The following is a 17,315-nucleotide window of genomic DNA, read 5'->3' on the forward strand; positions in this document are numbered from 1 at the left end:
TCTATCCAGCTAAATCTGTCCTTTTCTCATTTTCAAAGCTACCACACTATATGTGATAAGTGAGTAGGTGGTGAATATATCTAACAACGACTTACTTGCTGGTAGTTGAAACATAAAGGCATTGCCTTAAGTTGTAACTAAGATTTCCAAAAAAATGTGCAAATCCTAGTAGTTGAAACCAGCTACAATGCTCAGACCCATAAGAACTACAGATATCTAAGTTAAAATTGGAGGATGGGAGGGAGGGTTCCCCTTGATTTTTAAATTTTTCCAATCATTAGAGTGAAATTGCTACAAGTTCCTAAAATCTATTGAAGTTTGATTCTTTTAAATGTCTTTCATCAAGTTTAATAATAATTTTATCATCAAATCATATGCCCAAATAACTAGATGTTCTTATACAGTTGCTTTCCTTAAACAGAAAATATTGTTTCAAGTTTAAAAGCTCACACTTATCTTTGAAAAAGTTCTTCCAAACCACTTTTACCTACATTTTTGCTGACAAGTTATCTAATCTATTTTAATAAGCAATGATTACCGGACTTGAAGGGATTTCTGTTGAGTCACTGCTATTGCTTCGTTCACAGCATATTTCACTTATGACACACAGAGCACAGCTTTCATCAAATGTAAGGGAAATACTATCTGACTTATGCCGTTTTCTGTGTCTTTCACCAGGCAATTCATCCGAATTTTCTTCTTTGTAAGAAAATAAGAAAAAATTGTGTTAATTTATACAATTATAATTAGCTAAGAAACATACTTTATGTACATTTATATTGAAACTTTTTTAATCAAAAAGAATTATAGGCATAATGAACTAAAATGCAACACAAAAATGTTTGAAAAGAAAAAACAGCTCTACTAAAACTTCTCAATATTTTAAAAAGCTATCTAATATTATATCTTTTACAGAACTGTATCTCCATAAGTAACAATTTATAAAATTCATAAAGAGGTTTTATTCTTTAAAATCCTCTGTATGGTTTTGAAAATAAAAAGCTTTAATTAAATAAAAAATCCACTGTATGTTACACCCAATATGCTATAGAAATCTATATTATCCTATGGGAAAATAGCAGAAGAAAGGGATACAAGAAGGGAAGAAGGGGATAGAAGAGGCCATATTGAGTGAGGAAGTAGACAGAAGCAAAACACTTTTGGGGAAGCACAGGGTGAAAAGACAGAAGAGAATATACAAGGGGAAATACAATTAGCAATAGTAATTGTGAAAAGAATTTTAAAACAAGTTTCTCTGATGAATTCCTCATTTCTCAAATGATTGGAAAATGATTCAAATTAATAAAAAAATAGCCATTCTCCAATTGATAAATGATATGATCTATGCCCAAAGGGGTATAATATCATGCATCTCTTTTGATATGTATAAAAATGTATGTATAATACATGTATGTATATTGTGTGCATATATGTATGTATTTAAATGTAAAGTGTATGTATGTGTATGTATACTGACTTATTATAAAAATATTATATTATATATGTATACACACACACACACATATATATATATATATATATGCATAATATAAAATATAAAAAAATCAAGAATTGGAAATTGAAGGGATACCCATCAACTGGAAAACAGAGAAATAAATTATGGTATATGATTATAATGGAATATTATTGTTCTATGGAAAATGATGAGCACAGTGCTCTAAGAAAAACCCACAAAATCCTCCATGAACTCAATCAAAGTGAAATGTGCTGTGCACAAAGTAATAACAATGTTGGGAAATGATCAGCTGTGAATGACTGCTATTTTCAACAATACAATGATTCAAGACTACTCTGAAATGATGATGAAAAATGCTATCCCTACCCGAGAAAGAACTGATTATGTCTGAATATAGACTGAAGCATACTTTTTTTTTAAACTTTATTTTTCTTAAAGGTTTCTTCTTTTAAAGGGAAAGGAAGGCAAGAAATCTGTTTTCTTTTACAATATACTTTTATAGATATATTTTACGTAACTTCACACATACCTTCTCAATGAGAGGAGGGGGTAAGTAGTAAGAAAGAGAAACTGGACTCAAAAGTTTTTAAAACAAATGTAATTATGGAATATTATTGTTCTGTAAGAAATGACCAACAGGATGATTTCAGAAAGGCCTGGAGAGACTTACATGAACTGATGCTGAGTGAAACGAGCAGGGCCAAAAGATCATTATATACCTTCAACAACAATACTATATGATGACCAATTCTGATGGACTTGGCCATCCTCAGCAATGAGATCAATCAAATCATTTCCAATGGAGCAGTAATGAACTGAACCAGCTACTCCCAGCGAAAGAACTCTGGGAGATGACTAAAAACTATTACATTGAATTCCCAATCCCTATATTTATATTTTTGCCCACCTGCATTTTTTATTTCCTTCACAGGCTAATTGTACAATATTTCAGAGTCTGATTCTTTTTGTACAGCAAAATAATGGTTTGGTCATGTATACTTATTGTGTATCTGATTTATATTTTAATATATTTAACATCTACTGGTCATCCTGCCATCTGGGGGAGGGGGTGGGGGGGAAGGAGGGGAAAAATTGGAACAAGAGGTTTGGCAATTGTCAATGCTGTAAAGTTACTCATACATATAACCTGTAAATAAAAGGCTATTAAATAAAAAATAAATTAAAAAAAAAACCACAAATGTAAAAAATTGTTTTACATGTAATAGGAGACTAAAAATTAATTTTTTTTAATTTTAAAAAATAAATAAAATCCTCTATGTTGACAAATACCATATTCTAGAATATGAATTTTTATCATTGGTTATCTCAAAAAAAGAAAAGAACAAAACAAGTTTATTGCAAAAGTGGCTTTAATCATTTAATTTCTAGAGAATCCTATATCAAAATAAGTAAAAGCTATCCCTCCCCCCCTAGCCCACTGGGGTTAAGTGACTTGCCCAGGGTCACACAGTATCTTAGACCAGATTTGAACTCAGGTCCTCCTGAATTCAAGGCTAGTACTCTATCCACTGCATTACCTAGCTGCCCCAAGAGCTACTTTTAAAAAGAAGATTTTATTTCTATGACTTAAAAAAGAAAAGCCAAGATAGTTGCCAATGACTGCAATGGCTTATGTGCACAAGATAAACCATTGAGATATATAAAAATATTAAAACTTCTGTTTATTTTTTTACCTAAAAAAAAAAAAAGCAAAATTAAGCTTTATTAATATTTATAAAGCTTAGTACCAATATTCTCACTTAATATGGGTCACATATTATGAGTAACATCTGAAGTATTCTAAGGGAATAGTGGGAGAGACGCCACACAAAAGGATTGAGGCTGGCACCCTCATTCCTTTATTTGTTTTCAACATATTATAACATATTGTAGCTGGTTAAGTGGATTTACAGTACTGTCTGGGTTTATCTAGACTAACCCTCACAAAATAGACAAGTGGCTTAAAAAAAGATTCCCAGAAAGAAACTATGGATTGAAGATAATGTTAATAATGCATGGGTACAAATGGACAAATTGGAAGAGCTGTCATTTCTTAACTGCTAGTGGTAGCTCTTTATCAGTCATATTAGAAGATAAAAATAACAATACAATGAAATGTAATTAAATCATGCAGAAAGTCAACCAAAATAATTTGAAGTTACTAAAATTCTTTAAAATATGTATTTCCACCCATTATTATTAATGATGCACTTTAAATTATCAGGATTTTCAAAGATAATGAAGCATATTCAATTGTTTTCACCAAAAATATTACTATTTTATGTACCATAAAAAAAATTTAACTATTATTTTTTTATGTCTCATACTTTCATTTCTATTTTTGTGTTCTTATAATGTATGTAACATATTAGTACAATAGGTCATGTAAGCAATGTATATGTTAATGTATTATATTGAGGGTGTGTGCTTAATTTTTTGTTTTATTAAGAGAAGTACACAGTATAGTAAGAACATATATATACTTTTACACATTTCTAAATAATTTTATCCTTTTACATTTCTATCCAAAGATATCTTCACTTTAATTTTCTCAACTGAAGTTACCTATCAGTGGCTTAAAAAAAAAAAACTATCTTAAAACACACTGCAGTAAAATTAAAATGCATTAATAGGAAAGAAATTGGAAATAATTTAAATAATTAAGAGTTAAATAAATAAGCATTTTTCATATAGAGAGAAGATGAAAAGAAAAAAACTCAAAAGATCCATCAGCCTAACAAACAAGAAATATTTTCAGCAATGATTATTAATTCAACTACTATCAATGTAAAACTTAATTTCAAGGTAGGAATGAAACAAAATTTTTAAATTAAGTTAAATATTAATTATTATATACCTGTTTCACTATGTGTTCTCCTTCTGGATGAGGTAGTTGGTCTAGAATTAAAATTTGGTGATGGTTTCTCTTCCTGTAACTCTTGCATAGATTCCTAAGTATTCAACACAAAGGTATTAAATAAATACAATTCAGGTACAAGTCATACACTTTCCAGTGTAAAAGAATTACTACAGTTGAATATTAAAGTTTAAAGATCACCTTTTGACCACTTCTGATTTCAAGCTGACACCTGGTTTCATTTGAAGATGTGTTTGGACTAGAAAATTCTAAAGAAAAAAAAATATAAATAAGGTTTTTTGAAAAGATAATTTAAACAAAAACAGCAAGATACGAACCTCTTATGCAGTTGAAATCCTTGTCAAATGTGATCCTAATAGGTGGCACAAAAATATTTCTTTAAAATAGCATTTTTCTCCTTAAAATTTCAAAATTAAGAATTTATACTTTTGGCTAAGTTTGGGAGGCTGTATGATCATGGGAGTTATTTAACACCCACACCTTTAAACCTGTTTCTTCCTCTATTGAATTAACTGTATCTTACCTCATAAATGTTGATAGGTTAATTGATATTATACATGACACATTTTAAGTGTCGGTCATTATCATTATTAACACATAGAGTGAAATAGCCCACTATATTAGCATAATTTTACATATTATTGTTTTGGGGGGGGGGAAACATTTACGACATAGAAAATAACATCTGAAGATACAATTTCTATATTTCTCTATAAAGATTTTTAAAATAATTAGGTATATCTCTATACCTCAAAACAGGACAAATATCATTCTAACTTAATGGGTTTGATAGATTGAAGGCTCTAAAAATTTTATTATACGATGTAATAATTATTTTTAAATGTGGCATTAGGAGATCGTGCCACAACTGAAGGGTAGGGATAGAAGGATGGCTATTTTACCCATATAAAGGTAATACTGGACCCTTCATCAAGAACAGTAATCAGAGGATCTGGGGAGAGAGCTTGGGCTGCAAAGAAGGGAAGTTTGGGAAGACAGATAGTAGCAGAAATTCTGGGCAAAGGGGACAGTGGCTGCTGGAGGTCCAGGTTGTTTCAAAGAAAAGAACTTGGAAATAATAATCAGTGTCTAACTTAAAACAAAAGCGAAGATATGATATCTGTGGAAATCCAAGAAACCATTAACTAAGACTTGTATAATTCAAAATAAATTAGTATCTTAATTTTCTAATTTTAAGTAAACTTACTGATATTTTAGAAACAAGATTAGGCCTAAGCATATGTAACTACCAAGTTTGTTTTGAGTGACGAATTATTTTACTGAAGCTTTTCAAAGCTATTCAAAGCTAAGCTTAAGCTATTAAACTTGTATTATAAGGCAGGAATGAGGTTAACATAAAGAAATGTGTTACAGTGAAGAAAGGCAAGTTTAAAGTCAGAGGACTTTGGTACCAATTCTGGCTGTGCCACTGTGACACACGGAATTACTGTACCTCCTTGGGCCTGAAGTTTCTCATTTGTAAAATGAGAGGGACTCAATAGCATCTGGGGTCCCTTCTAGTTCTAAGTCTACAATTCTATGATCACAACTTTAGGTAGCTATTTATGATAACTTGTCTGGAAAATCAAAGACAAAGTAGTTGTCTTACTTCCCTTACTTCTGAGCCCTGTGGAAGTCAGGAACAATTTAGGTCTGGAGCAAGAAACTAGCCTGCTTTTTTTTTGGACACAACACTGAAAGGACCTCCACATTTTACCATGAAGGGGCTCATACCAATTTCATTGTTCTCCTCCCCTCCCCAAAAAATCCTTCCTCTCAAAACTAAGATCAATTTCAAGGTAATTTCAATTCATTACACAAGACTTAAGGACTTAAATATAAATTCTATTTGTTTCAGAAAATGAAAGATTCCCCTCAAATAGATACCATAAATCCACAGTTCCATTTAATTCCTTTGACCTTCATATAGTACTCTAACTTTTCTGCCCAATTTGCCAACATTAAAAAGTAATACTACCAACTTATTTTTTCTCCTGAGATGAAAAATAAAATTAACAGCTATAAAGTCATTAATAGTTATAAGAAGAATTCACTGTAGCTTCTTTTATACTCTAGCTGTACAGAGTCTGGGAGCAAGGACAAGAGACAAATACATATGCAAAAATAATGAAATCTAGTTCTAGGCCAAACAAAATGAACAGACCCAACCACAAGTAATGCCTGGGCAATCTATAAGCTCCAAAGGCATAGGCAGCATGGTACAACAGATAGTATACTGGAACTAGAGTCAGGAAACCTAAATTTAAAGTTTGCTTCTTCAACTAAGTAGTGTGAAATCATGGACGAATCATTAACCTATCAAGCTCAATAGTCAGGCTACCCCAGGCCTATACTGAGCTGCTATGAGCTCTGAATGACATAGTATTTAAGATCTTTTTTAATCACAAGCATTATATAGAGATGTCAATTACTATTATCATCTCTGCATTCTCAGAGCTTGTTGATTTTAATTTAACTTGATTTTAACACAGAGAGTATGTCTTATCTTGTATCTGTGTCTTGCTAACCTAGGGAAGGGGCTTTGGTTTCTTTTGGAGAAAGACTTCAGTCACAAATTAGGGAACAAGTATAAGGCAGACATTCAAGCTTAGTGATTGATAATTTCAAGTCAATGCTAAAACCAATCTGGCCTCCAGAAGTATTCTAAGGTTAAGTGGAGCTGGTTAGAGAAGGTTGAATTATCAAGACTACGCTGAAACAGAACCACACACTGGGGACAGAAAAGCAAATTATCATTTGCCCAGACACAATGATCCATGTGGTACTCTGTTAGTGTTCCAAAACATGAAAATACTTATTCAATGGTCCTACTAGGACCACTGATAAAAAATAATGCACTACTAACCAGTACATGAAATCCACTTATCAGTGTTTAAGTTCTGGTTATCCTGATTACTTCTATAAACTGAGGACTTCTAAATTATCCAACTTTCACAATAAATCAATAATTTCCAACTTAATGAAGTTAAATTTATACATGAGGAATACGAAAATTCATATATTATGAAAATAAATTAAAATCTACAATTCCACATAATTAATGCAGTATTTAATGAAAACTAGTTATGAAATGCTAGAGTGTAAACAATAAAAAAAAAAAATGCTTTGGAATTCTTTCAAAATCAACTTACCCTGTTGATTGACTGCTATCAAGTTTCTAGATATCATTGCATATAATCTCCTTGGAGGGGAATTAGGGGAATAAAAAAAAAATACAACTGTAATGGAAAATCTTCATAGTGTTTGAATTCAAATTAATACAACAAAACATTTTAAAACAGTTATGCTACCAGAAGAACATTGTACATAATAACAGCAAGATTATGTGATGATCAACTATGACAGACTTAGTTAGCTCTTCTCAGCAATACATTGATTCAAGACAATTTCAATAGATTTGGGATGAAAATGCCACCTCCACTCAAGAGAGAAAACTATGGAGACTTCATGAAGATGGAAACATACTATTTTTACCTTTTTTGCTTGCTTTTTCTTTCTCATGTCTTTTCCCTTTTTATCTGATTTTTTTTTTCTTTCACAACATTACTAATATGGAAATACGTTTAAAATGATTGTACATGTATAACATTATCAGATTGCTTGCTGTCTTAGGAAGGGAGGAGGTAAGAGAAGAAGGGAGAAAAAAATTTGGAACTCAAAACTTTACAAAAATCAATGTTGAAAACTACATATAACTGAAAAAGTAAAATGCTATTGAGAAAAAAAATTAAAAGGGTTTTGCTAGTTTCAACCTGAATTGACATATTAGGGCCAATATAGCATATTACCAACAGGATTCAAAGCTAAATAAACTGACCTACCTTAATTAGTGTTACAGTAAGCTAATAAAAACAATATTTTTAGTCTGAGGATTTAGAGAACTATACACTTCTTAGCAGTTTCTTCTGAATTTGTCAAAACAGGAAAAAATTTCAACCTTTCTCATAACGAATTATTCAATTTTGTTTCTACTTTAATATTAACCTTAAGCTAATCACTTGATACTCTTTTTCTATTAGTTTAACATCCACAAAATATCACTTAAGTAACCAGACATATGAAAAGTATATTTAGAGACTACCATATATGTCATTATATTTTTAGTTCTCAAAAGAAGAGAAAAATTAACATTATCATCTATGTGTCTGCTAGATAAAATTACTGAATGGGGAAAATGGAAGTAAACAGAATGTATAAAACTTCCATTAAAAAATCATTTAAAAATTAAACCATACACAACAGAAGCTATACTATCAAATTAATGTCACGTACAAGCAAAATAATGAATTCCAGATGTAAAGAAAATACTTGGTCTCTAGGTTCCATTTAAATATCAAAACAAGAGTTTCATAGCAGCATGTCAAAAAGGGAAATAGGTTATTATTGAAAGTTGCTAAGATATAGGCTCTTTATAGCAGTAGTGATTAGTAACCTATAATGGTTCAATAAGGATAGTAGTAAGGCAAATTTGAAAAATTAAATTTCAGAATTTTTCATAAAACAATACAAAGTTTCTAATTAAGACTCTCATGACAATTAGCATGATATATAATTATAAAAATCTTTCACTAAACAAAGATGACCTTATAGGTTTAAAAAAAAAAAAATCTAAAGTCATAGCCAGATTTTTAAATGGAGTGAATCAACAGAAACAGCCTACCTATGTTCTTTCACAGAGAAGCTTGGTACCCCAAATAGATCTCCAAGAAGGTCATCTGAACAATAAACAATGTGCTGCTGCTTTTTGTCATATAACTGTTTTGACATAATATACTGGCCAAGATAGAATAAAACCTGAAATAGAAATAAAATTTATAAATACTGAGAAACCAATGCTATAATCTAAAAATACATGGAAGGAGGAAGGGAGGGAGGGAAGGGGAGCAAGAGCCAGCACATAAGAAAGTACAAGCAGTCTGTGTATTAAAAGGGGACTAATCAATGTAGCCTTCCCACCAGAGTATTCTCAGAGGTAAATGTGGAGAAGTGGGAGCAAATAGAGCAGTTCTCTAATCTAAGTCAAAGACAAAAGGAATCCCCAATGTAACATACCCATAAGCATTCAGCCTATGCTTGAAGACCTCCAGAAAAAGGTAGTCTGCCACCTCTCAAGCCAGCCCATTCCAGCCTGGCACAGCTTTTAGAAACTTTTTCTTAAAGCTTAAATGCCTCATTGCAATTTTCACCCTTGCCCTAGTTCTGCCCTGTGTGAAACAAGTCCAGTGCTCTTTCCATATTACAGCGCTCAAACCTCACTATCATGTCTCCCAAGTGGTCTCTTCTCCTGGTTAAACATATCTCATTCTTTCTACTGAACCTCATCAGTCATGAACTCAAAATTCTCCGCATACTCTCCAGCTTATCACACTGTCCTTAAGATATTACTAACAATTGAGTATGATTCATTAAGTAGGTCTGACAAAGTAAGAGCAGTGCAGCTTTTGCCTTCCTCTAAAATCCTGATTTTTCACAGAATTGTTTCAGATAGTTGATAGATCTTCTGCATTCTCAGTGATACTTCCATCAAAAATGATTAAATTGCAAGAGCTTTCTAATTACACGGATTTAACATTTTTCTCCTATAGCTTCTGTTCATTGCAGTCACAAAGCTCAAGAGTCTGTGAACACATTACTATGAGAGAAACTATCTGCTCACTAACAACACAAAACAACCTCTCAGGGGATCTCATTGGAAGGGCAAGTTAAACTTTATCTATACTCAAGGATATTTGTTTTCACAAATGCCAAAACTAAAAAACTAAAAACTTTACCAAGTACTCCTACTGTCTACTCTCATTCTAGTTACATACATTTAAATTCCTAAATAAGTGTGGGTTCTGCTCTCTCCCTCTCTACTTCCCTCATTACAACCCTGAATAAACATCCTAAGATCTAAGAATCTCACCTAGACCAGTCACATGTCACTGCTACATATATACTAATAGATTAATCCCTCTCTTTCCTTTGTTTTTTACTTTCAACTATTGACACCCCCTCTTCTTATGGAATCTCCCCCCTATTCTGGTCCTACTGTGATGGTTCTCCTACTAGTTTAAATATTGTCAATTTCCTCATCCATTAGTAAAATGAAATCCCCAAAGATCTGTCTTGCTTTTCTCTTCTCTCTCTTTGACCGTTTCTCAGTTATCTCATACTCTCCCATGGGTTCAGTTATTATCTTTATGCAGATAATTACAAAATCTACTGATTTATCAAAAATAATCTCTTGGGTTCCAGTACATTTCCAATGAATGATATCCAAATGTCCAAAAGAACCCATCTTTTCTCTTGAATCTGCCCCTATTCCAAATATCTCTCTGCTGAGCACCATCCTCCTTTTTAGTCACCCAGATGCACAAATTCAAGACATCCTTGATTCTTACCCTTCTCAACTCCAAACTGTTGTCAAGTTTTCTCAACTATATTTTTATTAAATCCCTTTCTTTCAGATTCACATAAGCACCACCTTACCTTAGATCCTTATCTACTGCCTGGACTATTCCAATAACTTCCTAACTTTTTATTCTAATCTTCTCTTTCCAATCCATCCTTCACACAACTGCCAACTAGTTTTCTTAAAACAGAAGTCCAGTCATATTACTTCAGTATTATTTGCTCTAGAGTAAAAAATGAACTCCTCAGAACATGGAATCTAAAATCTTTTCTAACTGCTGTTTCTCCTTCCAAATATCTCACACATCCTTTCATTCGTGTACTCTTTCTTCCACCCAATCTGGCCTAATTCTGGTTCTCTAAATTTAGTTAAAGCTCAGAAATCTTAGATTCCTTCCAGACACAATCTTAGTGCCATCATCTCCTTCTGAAAGCCTTACAATTTTTCCTAATCCCTTTTGCAAGTAGTTAATTAAATGCTATATTTCCAATCTCCCAAAAGAAAGCATGCTCTTCAATACCAAAACTATTTTCATTGTTTTGGAAACCTTGAACCTTTGCATGTACTAGGCGCTTCATAAATGTACAATGAATTGAAATCTAACATTTCTTTGGAGGCAGAATATGAAAGGGGCGGGGGGAGTAAAATTATTCCTATCTATATTATTGATCTTAAAACTATTTAACTTGATGAATTTTAAATATGCATGTAGGCTAGAACTCCCCTGGTTGGTAAGGTAAAAATGATGAAAATCTTCTTAATCTTACTCTTTCCTCTTCCTGGTGAACAACAAAGTGACCCATCTCTTCTGATAGATCAAGCTCAAGGGAAAGAAACACCTTAACTCTTGCTTACCCAACTATATGATAACTGAATCAAGGCAAAAGTAGTGAAACCCACAATAGGTATAAAGTAAAACCAAAGACTTCTGCTAAAAGTCTCCTTCCTTCTCTTTTACCCATCAAAATTCCAACAGAGATTCTTTTGGATTAAAAAGATTTTTTTAAAGAAAATTATAATTACCCCAGGGAAGGAGAGTAGTATAATGACCACAGCAGTGTAAAATTATTTTTAAATAACATGATGATGAGAATGAAATTTCTGACTTAGGAAAAGGAAAAGTTAATTCTACAGAAGACAATTTGGGAAGAAGACCATAACTTTGGATGTGATACCACTGTAAATAGAAGAATAATCCATGAGTTAAAATGCAGTTCATATTATACAAAGTGTCCACAGGAAAATCAGCTCAATAGTACTCAAAGTACAAACATTATCTTCCCTATGACCTCCCTGTCTCTTCCACTTGAAACTTGACTAGTATTTTCCAATTAGTAATAAAAGCAGTATATTAAAGTGTTACACATCTATAAGAAGAGTCAAATACCTTCCATTATCTCATCTTCCTAGTTGCTGAAAAAATTCCTCCATAATGCAACTATTTCACCATTACTGCATTCAACATTAGGCTGAACAAAAGAAATTTAGTTGTATTTCATCTTGAAATACAATTTACTTCCTTTATAGTCTCTAAATATAACTTACCTCCTTCATTGTGAATGTGTCTTTCTGCGCACCAGCAAACTTCAACAACTTCAAGAGCAATGGTTTTGGTCGAACCTATAAAATAAAAAATGATATATAACACTTACAAAATATTTCTACAACCATGAGTTTCTTAATACTTAATAACATATAATAATAAAAATAAATGAAATTATCAAGTATGGCATGGTTGTACTGGATTTGGAGTACCAGGATTCAGATTTAAAACTTTGATCTGCAACTTCTGGGTCTCACCTTATTCATCTGCAAAACAAGGGAATAGGACCAGATGACCTTTATAAATTCCCTATTAGTTCCTAATCTACTCTTTAACCAGACACCTTATGGACTATCATGGAAGTCTAAAAAGAATCACAGTATCTAGAATTTTACGGAGGAAGAAAATGAGGTCCAGAGAAGAAAAGCATCCTGAATTTACGGTTATAAGACGAGCTGATAACAGAATTCAAACTATAACCTAGCTCTTTCTCTCCTCAGCCAATGTTCTTTCTCTCTGCTACACTGCTTCTTTAGGCCTGGGCACTTTGCTTACAGAGAACAAAATTTGGAAGTTACAGGACTTGAGTTCAAATACCTGTTCCACAAATTACTAGTTTAACCTAGGGCATGTCACATAACTTCTGTGGGTCTCAGTTTCTTCACCTACAAAATGAGAAGGTTGGATTATAGATAGGAATGTATAAGATCCTTTTTATCTCCAGAGATATTTGTCTATAAACTGCTAAATAAATGTGTGACAAACTCCTGCCACTCTCAAGTCAAAAATTTAGAAAGAAAAAAAAAAAAAAAAAAAAAAAGGCCTGTGATTTATCTTAACCCATCATAACTTCTAAAACTTTTATGTTATTCTTTAAGATGTGAAATTACTTTTTCAGGACCCTGTCATCTCAAATACTCGGTTTATCAATTTCTACTAGACAATAAATTATAAGAACTGGAACCTTCTCTTTTATATTTAGTATCCTTCACAGCATCTAACTAGATTTTATTTGTAAATAGTTCAAACACTGAATACTTTTTAGGTGTGTGACCCTGGGCAAGTGGAGGAGGGAGGGAGGGAGGAAGGGAAGGAGGGAGGAAGGGAGGAAGGGAGGGAGGGAGGGAGGAAGGAAAGGAGGGAGGGGGGAAAGAAGGGAGGGAAGGAGGAAGGGGGGGAAGGAAGGATTTATCAGAAAATAGTTCTAGTTAAAAAAAAATTTTTTTTTCTAGTTCTTACCAACCTACTGGATCATAATTAAACAACAATGGCACACTGTTATGGGTTTTTTCCATTCAAATACTAACAATTATACTGTTTAACTGTGGAGCTATGAGATCACAACTTGAGAACAAACCTGTAAAACCTGTGGTTATGGCAATAAGTTCATATTCAAATACTAAACAAATGTTAATTTAAAAAGCAACTTTAAAATATATAAATATAATAAATGTCAATGTCAACTTTCATAAAAAGTTATCTATAATCCTTTTTTTTTAACAGAACTTAAAAGCAAAACAGATAATAATAATAATAATAATAGAATCAATCAATGCCTGATCACAAACCTCTGAATTTTTTTAGTGTCTACTATGAGTTATACTACAAGTTAAAGGACTGACTCCTTAAGTAAGAAGGAAAAAAAGACTTCTCTAATTTAAAATGTAATAAACACTGTAGACTTAAAAAGAAAAACTGCTCCCAAAAATCTTTATATAAAATTATCATGAAGTACATCTTGACCAGTCATATTAGTCATTTTAACCTAAAAATTTTAAGACTCTCAAAACAGCTAAAAATGGAGAAAAAGAAAAAGTTAAGGCACAAATCTAAAGTATAAATTTCATTTCCTTTGCTAGTTTTATGGGGGAGGGAAAGAGGGGAAATCCTTACTCCGTAAATGCTATCCGAAATAGGGTTAAACAGTAAAAATCAAGGTTCTGATTTTTCAGCACAGAGTTGTTTGAGGGGGACAATTTTATCAAAGTCTACCTGATGATGTATTTAGAAGAGAAAAACCAAATTACGATGGTTTTCTGTTTTTTACTTTTAGTTGAAAGCCCCATGTACAAAAGGACCAAGGGAAGCTGAATACTTTTGATAACAATACTAACCAGAGCCTCTTGTTCCGAAGCTGGAATTTGTGAGGTGCTTAAGGCACCTTCTGTGTCAGAAGACATTTTGGTATTGCACATTTGCCTAAAATCAGGAAAAGAGAAACACAAATGACACAAATGTAAGAAAACCTAAATCGCTTCATGAAAGACACAAAATAAGACGGTAACCAGAGTCACAAATGAACAGAGGAGGAAAACGATCCAGAAAAAGGGCTTGAGAGAGAAACCCCGGGCTTGCTGGGAAAGAAAAGCTGCTTACCTGGGTAAGGGCGGGAGGACCTCTCTCGGATCTGACAGGAGACCACAGCTCCTAAAAAACACAAAAGCCGGCAAGTAACGGCGTTACTCCGGCTCGAGTTTAAATACCCGCAGCGAGCAGACAAGTCGGGACTTAGCTCCCCGGGACGTCCGCCTCCTGACGTGTCCAAACATGACCAACCAAAAGAGAAAAAGCTGACTCAACGGGCGGGCCGGCCCAGCCCCACGGACCGGTGCGCTTGTTGGGGCTTGCCGGGGAACCGGCACCTGTTCGCGCTGTCCCCCAGCCAGGCGGGAGAGCCCGCCCCTTCTCCGGCCCCGACTTCCGGTTACCTTTGCCCCGGACGCGGAGACCCCCTCCCCAATCCCGTCCGGTTCTTCCTTTCCCTTCCCGCCGGTGGTTTCAAACCCGCCCCTTCGCCCCCACCCTCATGGCTCGAATCCGGCGCCGCCAAGCCCCAGGATAGAGTAGCCACAGCCTGGGCGGCCCTCGGCCCACCAAGCCAGGCGAGGTACTGGGTCTACCTAATCTCAGTGACCCGGGCCCCAGGCTCACCTCCGGCTCCAGAGCTGAGGGGAGCTTCTGGCCGTGCTGGCGACGGCCCGCTCCCCTGGCGGAACGGGGCCCTACAGCCCTCGGGCGGGGGTCTCTGACGCCATGCCCGGCCTCGCGGACCCTTGGGGGGCTGTGGGGGGAGGGGGAGAAGGCCCTCAGCGGCGTCCGCGCGCCTAGGGAAGCCCCGAGCGGGCCCGCGCTGGAAGCCGCGCAGGTCTTCGTGCGCGCTGCCGGGCGTCGGCAGCGAGCGCGCGCCCCTCTTCCTCCAACGGCCCGCGCCGGAAGCCGCGCGGATCTCGCACGCGCACGCCTCTCACCCTCACCCGCCCCGCCCGAAGCCGCTGCTACGTTCTGCGGGACACGCGCCTGCGTGGCGGCGGCCAAGGCTGGAACCCTGTCGCAAGTCTTTATTTGTATTTATTCGCCGCTCCCTGTAAGTAGAGCGGGAGAGCAACGAACTTCCCAGCCTTGTTAGGAATAATTAAAAAAAAATCACAATGACCCCGAGTAGAACGAGGAAGTGTCCACAGGAGAAGGACCGGAGGCAGTTGTTTGGTCTAAAAGTGAGATTAAGGGCAGAAGGCGAACATATTGTCAGATTTTTCCCTCTTATATGAGAGGCAGTTTTTTTGTCAGCAAGATGGATTCAAATCTTGCTTTCTCAGTATTTATATAGCGCTTTAAGGTTTGTAAAGCGCACATCTTGCTTTCTCGGTAGGATTGAGATAGCGCTTTAAGGTTTGTAAAGCGCAAATCTTGCTTTCTCGGTAGGATTGAGATAGCGCTTTAAGGTTTGTAAAGCGCAAATCTTGCTTTCTCAGTATTTATATAGCGCTTTAAGGTTTGTAAAGCGCAAATCTTGCTTTCTCAGTATTTATATAGCGCTTTAAGGTTTGTAAAGCGCACATCTTGCTTTCTCAGTATTTATATAGCGCTTTAAGGTTTGTAAAGCGCAAATCTTGCTTTCTCAGTATTTATATAGCGCTTTAAGGTTTGTAAAGCGCATCTTCTTTCTCAGTATTTATATAGGCTAAGGTTTGTGAAGCGCTTGAAATCTCTTTCTCAGTATTTATATAGCGCTTTAAGGTTTGTAAAGCGCAAATCTTGCTTTCTCAGTATTTATATAGCGCTTTAAGGTTTGTAAAGCGCAAATCTTGCTTTCTCAGTATTTATATAGCGCTTTAAGGTTTGTAAAGCGCAAATCTTGCTTTCTCAGTATTTATATAGCGCTTTAAGGTTTGTAAAGCGCAAATCTTGCTTTCTCAGTATTTATATAGCGCTTTAAGGTTTGTAAAGCGCAAATCTTGCTTTCTCAGTATTTATATAGCGCTTTAAGGTTTGTAAAGCGCAAATCTTGCTTTCTCAGTATTTATATAGCGCTTTAAGGTTTGTAAAGCGCAAATCTTGCTTTCTCAGTATTTATATAGCGCTTTAAGGTTTGTAAAGCGCAAATCTTGCTTTCTCAGTATTTATATAGCGCTTTAAGGTTTGTAAAGCGCAAATCTTGCTTTCTCAGTATTTATATAGCGCTTTAAGGTTTGTAAAGCGCAAATCTTGCTTTCTCAGTATTTATATAGCGCTTTAAGGTTTGTAAAGCGCAAATCTTGCTTTCTCAGTATTTATATAGCGCTTTAAGGTTTGTAAAGCGCAAATCTTGCTTTCTCAGTATTTATATAGCGCTTTAAGGTTTGTAAAGCGCAAATCTTGCTTTCTCAGTATTTATATAGCGCTTTAAGGTTTGTAAAGCGCAAATCTTGCTTTCTCAGTATTTATATAGCGCTTTAAGGTTTGTAAAGCGCAAATCTTGCTTTCTCAGTATTTATATAGCGCTTTAAGGTTTGTAAAGCGCAAATCTTGCTTTCTCAGTATTTATATAGCGCTTTAAGGTTTGTAAAGCGCAAATCTTGCTTTCTCAGTATTTATATAGCGCTTTAAGGTTTGTAAAGCGCAAATCTTGCTTTCTCAGTATTTATATAGCGCTTTAAGGTTTGTAAAGCGCAAATCTTGCTTTCTCAGTATTTATATAGCGCTTTAAGGTTTGTAAAGCGCAAATCTTGCTTTCTCAGTATTT

The 17,315-nt window shown here is 34.8% G+C and overlaps 1 protein-coding gene across 2 annotated transcripts in view; it reads right to left on the reverse strand.

Annotated features, from left to right (window-relative positions):
• The window catches only part of MDM2 (MDM2 proto-oncogene), a 32,415-nt gene extending 17,103 nt beyond the window's left edge, over positions 1–15,312 (reverse strand). The window contains exons 1-9 of one of the 2 annotated variants that reach the window (XM_031940730.1): positions 15,245–15,312; positions 14,690–14,740; positions 14,428–14,512; positions 12,316–12,390; positions 9,037–9,170; positions 7,508–7,557; positions 4,536–4,603; positions 4,335–4,428; positions 539–699 (exon numbers count right to left, since the gene is read on the reverse strand). In XM_031940730.1, the coding sequence (XP_031796590.1) occupies positions 539–699; positions 4,335–4,428; positions 4,536–4,603; positions 7,508–7,557; positions 9,037–9,170; positions 12,316–12,390; positions 14,428–14,508 (663 nt within the window). In that variant the 5' untranslated portion in view covers positions 14,509–14,512; positions 14,690–14,740; positions 15,245–15,312. The remainder of the gene's footprint in view (positions 1–538; positions 700–4,334; positions 4,429–4,535; positions 4,604–7,507; positions 7,558–9,036; positions 9,171–12,315; positions 12,391–14,427; positions 14,513–14,689; positions 14,741–15,244) is intronic. The other variant, XM_031940729.1, reaches the window with a different exon arrangement.
• Between the last annotated feature and the right edge of the window lie 2,003 nt (positions 15,313–17,315).

Source organism: Sarcophilus harrisii, chromosome 5 (genome assembly GCF_902635505.1).
Source record: "Sarcophilus harrisii chromosome 5, mSarHar1.11, whole genome shotgun sequence".
Lineage (NCBI taxonomy): Eukaryota > Metazoa > Chordata > Mammalia > Dasyuromorphia > Dasyuridae > Sarcophilus > Sarcophilus harrisii.